Raw genomic sequence first — 15,888 nt, forward strand, 5'->3', positions numbered from 1 at the left:
TACAAGGGTATATTCACAAATAAGCCAATTTCTCAAAATGTTTTGCTATACACATATAAGAAAAACCTCTTGCATGTAGAACACAAAGGCAGTAGGCTCATTCTCTAAATTTTATATTAGGTGAATCCACAAAAGGAAACCAAGTCTCTATTTAAAAAACATAAAGTTAATTGCTCTACCACATTTCCTTTCAATTAAACTCCATCCAAACTTATACTTGAAGGGAGAGCTTGTAGATGGGGAAAAAAGGTATCTTCATGCTGTAAATACGTCTGATGTGGATAACTGCTCCATAAGGAGCTATAGTTGAATCCAAAAACTCACTTCCCAAAGGATTACAAGGACATCTGTGTAGGAAATTCTGTTGAGGCAGATATAGTACTAAGGGGGAAAGCAGAAGGAAAAACTCATAACTGTCTTAACTGTTTACATACAAAAATAAGCATCATGGGGAATATGAGGAACTATAGATTTTGGCGTAGGGATACAGTTATAATTGAATTATAACAAATGAGGCTTAATGGGATAGATGGGACTGGAATCTTGGACTATTAAGGGCACATGCCGTTCACAAACAACAAAGAAAAGTGTTGCTGCTTTGCAGGTTGGGATATACACCACGCCACATCAGACACCACTCATGCTAGGTCCAGAGAAGAAGAGATTGACAAGCAAAGGTGAAATGAAAAATATGATACAGAGAAAAGAAGAAAGAATCCAAGACAGATCTCTCAATCAAGAGGACTGGGTGAAATGTTCTTTAGTTAACTTACCAAAGTAAGCAAGTTAAACTAGTGGTAATGGGAGACTTTAATCTTCTAATATTGGTGAGAAAAAACTCAGCAGTCCAGAAAGATAAACACATTTGCTTAGGGAATGTGCTAAGGGATAATTCTCTCACAGTACATGTGAGTTTGATTTGGTTCTGAGTAGACAGAACCATTAGTAGACACGGTATCATTAGTAGTTAGAAAATCCAAGGGAAACTGTAGCATTTGCTACAGTTTTGTATATATATATGTTTGTATATGTATGTCACTGACTAATATAGAGATAGGGGCTTGAACTGGCTGACCATCCCTTTTTATTATGCTTTGATTCTTAAGCTAATTAAATTAATACCTTAAGTAACAAAAGGACATTTTATGCCATACCTCAGTAAGTAGAAGAGAGACTAACCTGAAATTCTGAATATTGACATATTCTTTCTCTCGCTTTGCCAGGATATGTTTGATGAGACCTTCTCGCTGCCCAGACTGGGTATTTGGCACAAAGAGCTTCCGCATGGTGTTGGTCACTTTGGGCTGTTCCCTATTAGGAGCTTCTTTGTCACGTGGAAGCCTAGGAAATAAATGAGAAATTCAAAAGTGAAACTGCCTAAAATATAAAAGTTCCTAAATGAGAAATACGTTATGACATAGGACTTACATTCTATTCACAGAAGGGGGTGGAGGTGGGGGTTCCCGATGAATCCCTGTAGGATGATTTTGTGAATTAATCTTCTTGTCCAAATTCATAGATGAAAAATTATCCTCAAATCCAAGAAGCCCTGAAGTACACAGAATCCAGAATCAAAGGGGGAAAATAAAGATAACATCCAAATTATCCAGGATAGACAGAGCTTTTTGCCTTCATCACAGTGGTTTTGATTTGATCACTATTTGCTCAATGGCATTACCAAACAGAAAGGTATCACAAGGAGAGTGATAAGTTAGACTGGGGGAAGAAACACATCTGTCCCTGAAGGACTTGACATATTAACTAGAACAACAGCAAGTTACATTAATTTGGAACCTGAATAATAACAGCTAACATTTATTGAAGACTTAGCATAATGCCTGGTTGATAGTAAGGGATTATATTATTATGTCTTTTGATCATCACAAAGACCCCATATGGCCAGTAGTGTTAAAAATCTTCCCATGTTACAGAAAAAGAAATGGAAACTCAGCATTGTTGAGTAACTTGACCAAGGTCATATGTAACTAGCAAGTCGTAGAATTGGAATTTAAACCCAAGCAGTTTGGCCCTGGAGCACGCCAATCTTTACCACACTGCTAAGCTGGCTCCTGAGGAGCTAACATGCCACAGAAAATATCAGGAATGAACATCAGTCAGTGGGCATGAACTCAATAAAACCACTCCATAGGAGAAGGTGTCTGAGATTGACATTAATCCACACTATCTTATCTGTCCAGATAAAATCTATTGACTCTGCAATGATCATAGCAACCAGGCAAAAGAGAATCTTTTCAGTACCTGAAAAAGCAGAAGGTTTGTCCTTAGTGTCTAATTTCTGGTACCAGCTAGATGAGTCCTTTGGCTCTGGAACAAGAAGCTGTGACTGAGCTAGAGAGATAAGAGTCATGGTCAGAAACAGGGGAGCCCTTCACTGAGTGAATTTTACCATAACCAAAAGCCATTCATTCAGCACTCCTCAAATGCAGGGACCAGAAGCATTCTTGCATGTAAAGGAAGAGACTAAGAGAATGAGGGCAGCTCTGGGATGATCTGGGAACAGAAGGAGGATTACTGTCTTCAGTAACCTGTCCATGCTGTGACACTGAAGATTCTGGAAAATGGCTCAGTGTCCTTCCTTATAGCTGAATACACCTGTTCTCTAGCCTAACCCTGGTTCATTCCTGAAGGAAGAAAAATCAGCTATGAGGACTCAAGGGGTGAGGTACTTTGCTAACGGCTGCTTGCCTCTGCATCTGCATGCCAGAATGTCACTGCCATTCAAACAAGTAGAAAGAAAACTGCTGAGTCTTGAGTTACCTTCCTGAGCAGCAAGGACCTCTGAGAGGAACTTCAAACAATGTTCCTCATCAGGGATTTCAAAGCGGCGCTCCCTGGTCCAGTCTCCCTGAATCCGAATTTTGCAGCCACCTAAAAAGAAGTGAAATCCATACACATACAGCTATGGAATATGTGCTTTCTTGGGGTCAGATTCTCAACTTATTAGTTTAACAAGAGAAGGTCCAGATCACACATATTCTAAGACTTCTAATGTAGGAAGCATATCTACAGGATCAGGGGATTTGTTGTGGTGGGGGTGCAATACAGACAGGGAAATCTAAGGGGCCGATGAACTGTGTCAATGAGCAGCCCAGTACAGTGATATTGAAATCATAGTCTCCATTGTCAACGTAGGGACCAAATTCTAACAAAAGATCAATTCCCCAACCACCCTCCTCCCATCTTCCAGCCGTAGATTCCTGCCATTTCAAATACAGATCATATAGTAAGAGTATCTAAAGCATAAAGGGAATAAAGAAAATAAGATGGTTTGCTCCTAGGTACACAATGTACCTAGACAATTGAATTTACAAACTAATTAAAAAAGAAAAGAGTAGTGGAATTGGTTTGAATTATTCCAGAAAGAAGGATCTAGATCTCATTACCTCAAGTAAACAATGCATATCTTGAATAAACATATGAAAGCAATATAATGACCTATGACTAGGAGTGGCCTGGTTAAAGCACAGCCAACTGGAAAACAGTATAATTAATAGTAAAGTTATCTAGGACTTTAGTTTCTTATGTGTCTAACATACTGTCTCCCTTTTTCTGATGCCCTAGTTCTCATCCATATCAATGGTCTGGATATGGTGATCCAGGAAACCTATGTACTTGTTTATATTCTTATTTAACTGACTTACCACATATATTGCTTTCTCATGCTCCTGGAAACCATAAGCTCCTTGAGAGCAAGAAGTGGGCTACACATACAAGTTATCCAACACAACACTTCCGAGGAGCTCCCAGACTGTCTGGGACGGAGGGGCTTCTCAGGACTCAGGACTTTCAAAGCGAACACTGGGAAAGTCTCAGGCAAACCAGGATGGTTGGTTCCTTTACTGGTGACAATGAATGTCAGACTTCACAGACAGAAGGCATTTAATCAATGACTATTGAACCTCTTTCATACTTGTAAATGACAAAGAGATGAGAAAATGAAATGAAAATCCTAGTTTCTTATGTTGGAAATCCACTTGTGAACCTCTGACTCTTTTTCCTTTGTATTTCTGTAAGTTTCTATCTTCACAGATTTAGTGATTAGAAGAAAAGAGGTAAAAATACTGAGAAAGGAGGCACCCAAGCAGACCACAGATAAGAAAATTACTGAGTGTGTTAATGTAAGGAGAAGAAAAAAAATGAAGGGCATGAATAAAGGCTGTCAGTTATCGCAGCCTTGAAGATACAGGGAAAACCTCCTTCAGGGCACAAGTAGTCCTCCCTTTCTCAGATAATTTATATTAAAAGTAGAAAAGAAATTAAAAGATCAGTCTCTATCTGATAAAACTTAAACAATAATACATTTTCTCTCTCTCCCACAATCCTTGAAAGATATATTTTAGCAAACACAAAAAATACACTGACTCATTTAACAGAAAATTCCAGAAATTGCTTACAAAATAACATTGGATGTTCTCTCACTAAGTTGTATGGGAAAGAGGACAAATTATCCCATGACCCAACCTTCTACTACTCTTCCTTCTAAAACCCCCTGGCCTCTTTGTGTGACCAGCAGGCACTCGTATACCCTCAGACTTCTCCTCTGAACATTCCCTATGTCTCTCAGTAACTCTCAACAAAATGCATTAGAATTACCAGAGGCATTTTTAGAAAACAGACATTTGCATCCCATCCCAGGCCAATAAAGCAGAATGTCAGGGGGTGAAGTCCAGGCACTGGTAGTTTTTAAAATACTCCCCAAGTGATTCATGTGCATCCAGATTGAAAACCAAAGAGTCATCTGCAAAGTGGCTTATCCCTGGATGTTGTTTATGGTCTCTCACACCCTATGGAATTTAAGACTGGTGTCCTTTTTTGTCCTAACGCCAACTCTAGACCATTCCCTCTTCTCCTCCCTCAGGACAAATCCTTTCTCCTTCGAGGTTCACCCACTGGGCTATACCAGCTTCTTCCCTTCCCTCCCCCATGAGATCATGTGCCATCCTTCCCAAAACTTCTGAATCCAGGATTCAATACCTGACTCATATGACTTCCTCTCCACTCAAACTCTTGGCTTAAATTTGAGTCCCTTCCAAATTAACACAGAAAACACAGTAAACATCTTCAACTTCCTCATGCAATGACCTTGCCCCACCATCTCAGCCACCTACTCCCTCAGTCCCTATGGGGACTCCCTCAGTTATACCCTGAAATTTTTCATCATAGAAACACTATCACCTCATAAATCTCTAATTAAAATACCCAACTCTTGGGGCGCCTGGGTGGCTCAGTCGGTTGAGCGGCCGACTTCGGCTCGGGTCACGATCTCGCGGTCCATGAGTTCGAGCCCCGCGTCGGGCTCTGTGCTGACAGCTCAGAGCCTGGAGCCCGTTTCGGATTCTGTGTCTCCCTCTCTCTCTGACCCTCCCCTGTTCATGCTCTGTCTCTCTCTGTCTCAAAAATAAATAAACGTTAAAAAAAAAAAAATTAAAAAATAAATAAATAAATAAAATACCCAACTCTGACCTATTTCCAGCTTACTTGCTCAAATGGGAACCTCCAGCCTTCTACTTAGTGTCCATTCACACACTCCTACATTCACTTCCCATTTTATCAAACAGATGTCATCATTAAACTCTGTTGCAGGGGCGCCTGGGTGGCTCAGTCGGTTAAGCGTCTGACTTCAGCTCAGGCCACGATCTCGCGGTCCGTGAGTTCGAGCCCCGCGTCGGGCTCTGGGCTGATGGCTCGGAGCCTGGAGCCTGCTTCCAATTCTGTGTCTCCCTCTCTCTCTGCCCCTCCCCCATTCATGCTCTGTCTCTCTCTGTCTCAAAAATAATAAATAAACATTAAAAAAAAAAACTCTGTTGCAAAAGCCCAGAACTGCCTTACCACTCTGTTCCTCCACAGCCCCTACCTGATTAACTTTCAACCCTCAGAAATCCAACTAACTGCCTTACTCCAGAGGGAGTAAACACACACACACACACACACACACACACACACACACACACACTCACACACACACACACACACACACACACTCACACACACAATTATTACAAATTGATTGCTAACTTCAATCTGGCCCTCTATGATAGGAAGTAATGTTAAGTTTCAATAGTCAACTAGTCTCCCACTACTATCTGGAAAACCTATTTCGCACCTCCTCATTTATCTGTGGATCCCCCTCTTCTCAAACCCTCTCATTCTAAGCTGATTGCTTCACCTCATGCTTCAGAGGAAATGGAAGGCACCACATGGAAAGCTACCTGTATTTGTACCCATCTTCTCCTTTCCCTTCTGATAAGAGGAGCCCTCCTATCAAAGACCACCTTCTCTTTGAATTATAACCCCTCTAGTTCTCTCAGGAATTTTATACTCACAATCATTCCCTAGACACCTCCCCCCAATATCTTTCATCTCCCCCTTTCACAGGCTCCTTCCCATTAGCATTAAATTAAATTGCGCCTGGTGACTCAGTCTGTTAAGTACCTGATTCTTGGTTTTGGCTCAGGTCATGATCTCACAGTTTCGTGAGTCTGAGCTCCATGTCAGGCTCTGTGCCAACACTGCGGAGCCTGCTTGGGATTCTCTCTCTCCCTTTCTCTCTGCCCCTCCCCAACTCGTGCTGTCTCTCTCAAGATAAAATAAATGAACTTTAAAAAATTAAAAGAAACAAATTGTGTTCTAAATTCTCCCCATTTGAAAAACAATAACCTTCCTGGACCCTGTATTTCCCTCCAACTCCAGTCCATCTCTACATTCCCCTCCAGAGTAAAGCTTTATTAAAAACACAGTCACTACTTACCTCCCATTTCTCTCTTTAATCCATTCCAATATGACTTTGGCTCCCACCACCCCTCTGAAATAGCTTTGTTAAGGTCACCAAGAACCTCCAAATTGCTAAATCCAATGGATCCTCTTCAGTCATCTTATCAGACCTATCAGTAGAAATCAATAGTTGACCACTCCTTGAATACTCTTTTCCAAAGGATTCTATGATACCATCCTCATCTAGTTTGCCTCTGTCTTTGATCACTAATTTTTTAGTGCCCTTTGAGGTATCTCCTCCTCTATCTAACCTTTAAAAAAGCAGAATTCCTTAACGTTCAGTCCTAAACCTTTTTCTCACTCTGTATCAGCATTGTCCAATATGGTAACCAATAATCACATGTGGCTACTGAGTACTTGAAATGTGACTACTTTGAGGAACTGAACTTCTAATTTTATTTCTAATTAATTTAAATAGGCACATGTAGCTAGAAACTAACGTATCTGAGAGCACAGCTCTATTTTCAATCATATCATCTCTCAGGGTTTCAAATACATCTATGTGCTAGTGGCCCAGACCTTTCTTTAGAGCTTCAGATGCATACATTCAACTGTCAATTTATAATCTACACTCAAATGTCTCAAAGAAATTTCAAACTAAATATAGCTAAAACTGAACTCATGACCCCCTCAAAGGAAAACTCATTCCTCCCACAATGTTCTTATTTTGGCAAATGGTACCATCATCCACATTCATGCTAGTAACCTAAGATTCATCTCTGACACTTCTCTAACTTACCCCCATGCCCAAACCAACCTCTGCTGATTTAACCTCTGAAAACACTTATCAAATCCGTCTACTTCTCTCCATTTATACTGCCACCATACTCATAGTCTCTAGCTTAAACTCTGGAAACAGCTTCCTAACTGATTTCCATGCAAATGATTGACACCCTGGGATAAAATCCTTCATATTCTTCCCATTTTTTTTAATATAAAAATCCAGATTCCTCACCATGACTTACAAGATACTACTGGATCTGGCCTTACCCCATCCTAACTTGATGCCTAAGCCTTGTTCCAACCACCCTGGCCTTCTTTTATTTCAAAGGTGTCAAGCTACTTACCCAATTTGAGACCTTTACACATGTGGTTCCTTCTACCTGGCATACTTTTCTCTCCCCCATTTTTACCCGTCTTACTTAGCCCCTCTGGTCTCAATTTAAATGGTACTTATTAAATAGGCCTTCCCTGACCATGCCACCTAATTTAGTCAGCCCTTTTATAAACTCTTTGTATTTCTCCTTGATAGCATTGATCAAACCTGCAATTATGTAAGTATCTATACCTTATCAGTTTAAAGTCTGTTTCCTGCACTATTAAATGAAGTACCATGACTATACTGCTTTCTGATATATCCTTAGACCAGCACAGTGCCTGACACATAAAAGGTATTCATATTTTTATACGATGGATTATAGGTATCTGTGTGACACTAGTACCAAACAGCACAGAAGCAAGAACAAAAGCAGGAGCAGCAATCTTAGCTATGTTGTTCTCTACTGATTCTGCAGCACTTAGAACAGTGCTTGGCAAACAGAAGGCACTCAACAAATATTTGTTGAATAATGAATAAGGGAAGATTTATTATTAGGAAATTAATATAATACAGTCCATTGATGGGACAAATAAGGAATAACAATATTCCTTTACACTACAAATAGTGTAAAGACATCTGATAAAATTCAATATACATTCATGATCTTAAAAACCACACAAACTTGAAATGGAGTTTCTTAATATGGTTTTTTAAAAAAACCCTATCAAATCCACAGGCAATAATGTCCTCAACAATGAAGCACCACCTGAGGCTTTCTTACTGAAAATAGGAGCCAAATAAGGATTATCATCATTATTTAATATTGGTCTTAAAATTCTCATTGGTATAATGAGACACAAAGCAAAACTAATAGTTGTAGCTACTAAAAAGGAAACAAAATTATTATTTGTAGATGACCACGGCCGTCTATCAAAACCAAAAAACAAAATAAACAGAACCCCCAAAATTTAAAATACATTTCTATAAAGTGGCTAGATAAAAAATATCTAAAACTCAATAACTTCTCTATATAATAGAAATAAGCAATTAGAAAAAGATTCCACTGACAATAGCACTCAAACAAATAAAATGTACCATAAAATCCTTAACCTACAAATGTATGATATATATGAAGAAAACACAAAACATTACTGAGAAATATAAAGAGGACCTGAAGAAGTAGAATGATAGACCACATTCCTTGATAGTGTCTTAATTTTGTAAAGGAGTTAATTCAATAAAATTTGGCACATACCTATGGTGAAATATTAGTCTTTAAAAATCATGTTTTTAAATAATTTTAAATAACATGGAAAAAAGTTACAATATAATATTAAATGAAAATGCAGGATAAAAACTACATATAAAGATTCCAATCGTATTGGGGCATCTGGGTGGCTCAGTCGGTTGGGCATCCGACTTTGGCTCAGGTCATTATCTCAGTCTGTGGGTTCAAGCCCTACGTCGGGCTCTGTGCTGACAGCTAAGAGCCTGGAGCCTGCTTCGGATTCTGTGTCTCCCTTCCTCTCTGTACCTCCCCCGCTCATGCTCTGTCTCTCTCTCTCTCTCAAAAATAAATAAACATTAAAAAAATTTTGTTTAAAGATTCCAATCATACAAAAGTAGAAATAGAAAACTGGAAGGAGATACAATATTAACTACAGTGCTGATCTCTAGGTTGCAGAAGCATAATTTTAATTTGGTACTTTAAACTTTTCTAAATTCTTCAAATTGTTTATAATGAAGATATGTCTATTTCCTCTACAATCAGAAAAAAATTATTTTAAAATGTTTAATACCAACATGCAGATAATGGGAAAACACATATTTATGTTAAAATCAGGACTACAAACAAACCCAGGGCCTCCCTCAAGCAACATACTGTGTGCTTTAAAGGTTTATGTATGAAGCCCAAGAATCATGATAAAATCTTATTTCACTGCAAATATTACTAAATGGGCAGACGTAACAAAGGATTTTATTCAAGTGGTTACTGAACTATTACCTTGCTGTGATCCAGTAACTGGAACTCTGGACAGAACAACACATGGCTAATTTCTATGTAGGCAAGGCCAAAACAACTAATGCCATAAATGTTTATGAGAGAAAAAGCACAGCTCAGTTTAACTTTTTCAGCCTTAGATCAAATATCTATTTCTACAGCAAGAACAGGACATTTCAACATCTTATTTCAGCAGCAATGCCAGTCACTGCTGAAATGCCTTTGCTCAAATTTTGCTTTTTTAGTGTTGTTTCTGCCTTCTCCTTTCTAAGCACAGTAAGAGAGAGATAGAAAGTTATTTGATCTCTTGGATACCTGCAGAAGTTAGCAGCTGGGTTTATTTAGCCTTTCAGAATCAACCGTTAAGACTTCTAAAATCCATGACCAATGAAAAGAATAATAAAACCCAAACCAGAAAAAGCCTATCTAAACTGTTCAATACAAATTAATGGTGGCAAGTACAGAGACTGTTTCTAAACAAAGTTATGTATAACCCATAGCCCCAAGGTAAGGGCTAAGCCCCACTATCCAAGGACTCAACCAGGAGATAAGGCAACCACTTTGATTTACATTTATGTGATCACAAACTCTTTTCCATAGCAACCACAGACTAGTCAAGGTAGCATTCAAGTGCCCATTTTCTCCTCCCCATAACACAGTACAATTAGATGATAAACAGAGAACAGCTTGCACAGAAACTCAAGATGATTTGCTTCAAACAGATAAAAATGAGAGAACTGAAACAGTGAGAAGGAAGATCATGTTCTTCCTGATAAAGGGATGCATTGAGGGGATGGAGGTTAAATAAAAGACCAAAATTATTTTAAGGAAAAAAGGGTATGAGAGTGACTCTATAGCCTCCCAAAATGATAAAATAAAGGAAAAAATTATGATTTAATATCCAAAACTAAAAAGCAAGTCAGAAAATTTTTAAAAATATAATAGCAGTTAAAATAAAAACAAAACCACTCATAAACCTTATGTGCTTTAAACATTTTCTGGCTCTTTCTGGAATTTTTAATTCCACAGTAATGATTTAACTGATGGCAAAAATACTGATGGCTCAAAGAAGTTCAGCATTAGACAAGCAGATCATATTTTCAACTTTTTAAAGATTCTTGCCAGCCACCTGCTTTTTCTTATGCTTAGCCTAAATGTTTTTGGGAGGACAATGCTAATTCACATGGCTGCCTTAAGAAAATGAATAATAGAGGCGCCTGGGTGGCTCAGTCAGTTAAGCTTCCAACTCTTGATTTCGGCTCAGGTCAAAATGTCACACTTTGTGAGATCGAGCCCCTCGTTGGGCTTTGTGCTGACACAGCAGAGCCTGCTTGGGATATTCTCTCTCTCTTTCTCTCTCTGCCCCTCCCCCACTCAGGCTCATGTGTGCCCCCCCCAATAAATAAATAAACATTAAAAAAATAGAAAATGAAGAATACAGAATAAGACAGTAAAATAAAAATGTGCCAAAAAAGGTGTCTTGAATATAGTGGGTATTCAATTAAATATTTGTTGAACAAAAATCAACTCCACTCAGAAAGATACTCACTGTTTGAAGCTATATCAATCAAAAGAGTTTCTTCTGCTTCTGAGGGAAAAGAAGAAAGAACAAGATTAGGGAAGGGAAAACCATTCATTACAACTAAAAGAAGTGCATGCCTAAGTAAATAACTGCTTCTCTCCATCACCACTCCTAGGTCTTACAATACATTTTACAAATCCTTTGTTTTTTTGTTTAGCATTTTTAAAAATGGATTTTGGTATCACTAGGTTCTAAAGATTATGGCAATTCAACTAAAAGAAAACTAAACAAATAACTGAATGGAACAACTCAAAGCAAATCAAGCAATGACAATAGTAGGCAATATAAGAACATGTTAATTCAAGTGAAGGGGAGTTTAATTCCCCTCAACCAAAACACACTGACTTTAATATAATCTGTGTCATTTATTCTTTTTTTTTAAGATTTTATTTTTAAGTAATCTCTACACCCAACATGGGGCTTCAATTTAAAACACTGAGATCAAGAGTCACATGCTCTACCAACTATGCCAGGCAGGTGTCCCTAGATAATTCTTATAAAAAGTCAAGAAAGTGACCCCAAAGGCCCAGAAGTGAATTATTTTCTTAACTTGGACCTAGTCTCTGAAAACTTCCAGCAATCTCCTTTCTTCAGCCTTTGCCATGTTTAGGGTCAGAGAATACCTTCAGTTCTTTACCTTCAGGCTACAATTTAATACCTGGGTCGGGTCTACCACACCCAACAAGGAAGTATAAAACAGGGCAAAGCACAGTCTCTGTAGTTCAGAGCTCGGTTTTCTCCCCTCCCCCGGCTGTCCTGAACTTCTTTCCTTAGCTCCAGTGTCTAGATCCAACCCATCTCTTCCTCTCGGACTTCCCTGGATTTGGCCAACAGCACCTGTAAGACCCTCCTGGGTAGCTGAACTCTGGGTACTGACTCCTTAGGATTAGTCTGGATCTACCTTGGCCAGATGGAGTAGCCTCAGCCTTTTCTAGCTCCTTCAGAAGCCCAGATTGTATATTTGGCTGTATTATTCAGTTACTACAGAAGCTATGGTAAGGAACTAAGTAGTCTAATATTAAAAAAATAGCCTCAATATCCTTACTAGCATGATGAATCAACAGACAATAGTGAATCAGGACATAGTACTTTAAGTTCCCCACTGTTCTTCAGTAACTTTAATTCCTTAAAACCCAAGTATTTATAGACTTATCAAAATGGATGCACAGGCTGGGAAACAAAGGATGTGAAAACTCAAGGAGGTAGCCATTCTAGATTTGTTATGGGGAACGACTATGTGTACACACACATATTTTCTTAGATTCCAACCTAACAATCTACCTTATATTTCTTATTAAAAACAATACTAAGAGAAAGAGAGTTAAAGAGACTGTAGAAGTAGTACAAAAAGGTAGAGGGTTAATAGGATACGAAAACCTAAAGTTGTGTTCTTTAGTTTTTCTCCTCCTTAAAGGGCTAGGTATGTAATAAAGGGTACTACCCCATGAAAAGTAAAGTGACCACAGCAACTTACTATGGCAGGCAAGTGCCTTGTTCAACATGTAACTCTCACACAGGTCAGGCTAAACGGCTATTTCACTCTTCTACACAATGTGGAGACTGTTGTTTTTAATTCTCAATACAATGTTGTCTTAAAAAGTCATACCCACTTAGTATTTCTACTTACAGGAATAAATCCTAATACGAGATGTGCAAGAAGATTTATGTACAGAGATATTCATCACATTACTATTTAAACTAGCAAAAAATAACTCAAATGTCAAACACGGGAATACTTACATTATAGGCTATTCATAAAATGGAATAGTACACTACCTATTTATAGCATGGAAAAGCACTCATAATACGATGGCATGCAGAACAGACAAAAAACTACATATAGTGTGAGTTCTGCCCACCCTGAAAGTTACATGTGTAAAAAAAAAAAAAAGGGACAATGTTATGTGTTTGTTCCTGAAGGATGGGAATGTACTTATTTTCTGTATACTTTTCTGTTCTTTCCAAACTTTCTACAGTATACATATTACTTCTGTGATAAAAAAAAGTTCAATGTAGTTTAAAAAAGAATCCATGCAAGGTAAGATTCAAGTTTTTCAAGAAGCTACAGCTGATACAGAATGTTTCTTTCTGACAAAGCCAATGAACCTACTGGAAACATAATGCGTTTGTTCTCTAGTAATCAATTTTCCTTCTACAGCAATGTGAGACGACAGAAGCAACACTTCCCACACAAAGCTCCCAAATTTTGAGTCTCATTGTAGCAGATGAAGCAACAGATTTTCTGTTCTCTGTCCCCAAATTTGAGGGCACGAAGCCAAATATGTCCTCTCTGGAGTATGATTCACCAACATCAAGGTCTGAGAATCAGCACAATTGAGTGTAAGGTATTAAAATCTGGTAAGGCATGTTGCCAAATGTTTTAACTTCAAACAGTGTGGGGAGAAAGTACTGAATGTGTGTGAATCCAGTGACCTTGATACTTTACAATGAGCAGTGTATTTGTTAAACCAAGAATGTCATTTAAATCCACATAGAAGTCCATAAGCATAAAAGACTACCTACATAGGTAAGAGACTACATACATCTCTAACACCCAGCCAGGGAAGCAGGTGAGTCTATACATATTTCAGTATAGCCCTTCAGCACTCATAGACAAAGTATTTACCATGTTCTCAATGGTAGCTTAGTAATGTTACCACTTTATGCAAAGACTAATACATTTCATTTTATGTGCAGTGACATATTTAAATATGTATGGTATTAGACAATGCAAGAACAACTAAGGAAAAACACTGTAAAGCTAGCTAGGCAATTAAAGCTAGTACCTTGAACGCATCTAAAGTGGCTATTTATAGGAATGATATCTTGAACATGCTGTTCCTTCTCGCGCAACTGGATTATTAACCTAGGAAACAGAAGAAGGCATCAACGAATGGCTACTGAAAAACCCAAACATTTAACAATAAAATATACTGCTGTGTTGTTACACAAATCTGGTCCATATTTATTAGACTTACTATATCTCATATTACTTACTATATCTCATATATTTCCTGGATCTGAGCATCATGACAGTGAGATATCACTCAAGATCTAAGAGAATGTTAGTGACGATCAATATCTGAATACCCACACTGTCCTATGCCATAAAGAATATATAATAGTCTATGTCCTAAAAACAGCTTACAATCTCAAAAGCAAGGATTATAGTGCATACACCTTCAGAGTATGTATACTAGAGCAAAGAATAGCTAGGTGTGAATGCCATGAGGGCAGACTTATGATTGCATTTTCACCATAGTATTTCTAGCAACTATCACAGTGCTTGGCACATAGCAGTCACTCAAGTTTGCTGAATAAGTGAATTAGAAATTTCATAAATTAGCTTTCAGATTATATTCCTCTGGCTTTTACCAAAGAATGGCTCTATCTCTTCAAACGACTATACAGGTTCATGGAGAAGTAAGAAGAGGTGCCCAGCCAGCTGGATCAGTTAACATAACCTGTGACCAAGGCAGCAGATATCACAACCAGTGCCTTATATTCCTTGTGTTTTACTATAGTTTCCAACTTCATGCTGGTATTTCTAGGTAAACATAACTGATTTGGCCTCCCAGTATGAAATGAAGGACTTCTAAATTCCTAGGTACTCCTGAAATATTAATTTTCATTTACTGCTTATCCTTAGTGGCCCAGGATCAAGGTATGACCTAGTGGTAAAACGACCATTCTGAACATCTCCTAGCTTCCCCAAATCAAGCAGTCTTCAGGTGGTTCTTTTTGCCAGGAACACTCTTCTATTCTTTCCGAGACCCAGCTCAAATATCACCTCCTCTTTGCAGCTTTTCCTAATTCCCCCAAGCAGAAGCAGTCCCCTTTGTTTGGTCCCCTTTGTTTGCCCCTCTACTAGAGCATTTACACCCTTCATTGCAGTTATATTTATTTCCTTCATTGATTTGAGCTCCTTGAAATTAAAGACCCTATCATATTCAGTTTGCCTCCTGCCTAAGAGATGCTCAATAAATATTGGTTGAATCAATGAACCAGTTTCACTAAGCTATAAACAGAGATAAATTTCTAAATATAATTTGTTCAACCTGACATTAAAAAATGTCATTGTTTTGAAGGGCTTTATTTCTAGTTTGATGTCTTCTCAGGGGCTTGTTTTAGCTTTTTGAATTTTTTTTCAAATGTATTAACTTTAAAGGAGATCACATGGGGAAAGGAATTGCTCAGATAGAACTAAGGGAAATAAAAGTATTAATGCTGTCTTTCTGCTCTGATTCTGCATGCCTAATCTGTAGGGGTTCATATTTTAAGGTGACTAGAGGAATATGGGGCAGGCTCCTTTCAATGTGCAAAATTCATGAGTCAAGCAGAGTCCTATAAACCCAGATGGAGATCAGAAACTAGATAAAAAGCAAGAGTGAAGGAGGAAGAGCTTACTTTGGAGAAAATGAACACAAACCAATACAATCTCCAAGAAATGACTAAAAAGACAGTGTTTGATAT

At 38.2% G+C, this 15,888-nt stretch overlaps 1 protein-coding gene across 4 annotated transcripts in view; it reads right to left on the bottom strand.

The window, feature by feature from the left end:
• OCRL (OCRL inositol polyphosphate-5-phosphatase) overlaps positions 1-15,888 on the bottom strand; it is a 58,394-nt gene that overhangs the window by 31,734 nt on the left and 10,772 nt on the right. For 3 of the 4 annotated variants that reach the window (XM_040468155.1, XM_040468154.1, XM_040468152.1), the window contains 6 exons: positions 14,202-14,281; positions 11,383-11,421; positions 2,779-2,889; positions 2,260-2,349; positions 1,429-1,549; positions 1,180-1,341 (listed from right to left, as the gene is read on the bottom strand). In XM_040468155.1, the coding sequence (XP_040324089.1) occupies positions 1,180-1,341; positions 1,429-1,517 (251 nt within the window). In that variant the 5' untranslated portion in view covers positions 1,518-1,549; positions 2,260-2,349; positions 2,779-2,889; positions 11,383-11,421; positions 14,202-14,281. The remainder of the gene's footprint in view (positions 1-1,179; positions 1,342-1,428; positions 1,550-2,259; positions 2,350-2,778; positions 2,890-11,382; positions 11,422-14,201; positions 14,282-15,888) is intronic. The other variant, XM_040468153.1, reaches the window with a different exon arrangement.

The sequence above is a fragment of the Herpailurus yagouaroundi genome, unplaced genomic scaffold (assembly GCF_014898765.1).
Source record: "Herpailurus yagouaroundi ecotype Mexico unplaced genomic scaffold, PumYag 67681, whole genome shotgun sequence".
Taxonomy (NCBI): Eukaryota; Metazoa; Chordata; class Mammalia; order Carnivora; family Felidae; genus Herpailurus; species Herpailurus yagouaroundi.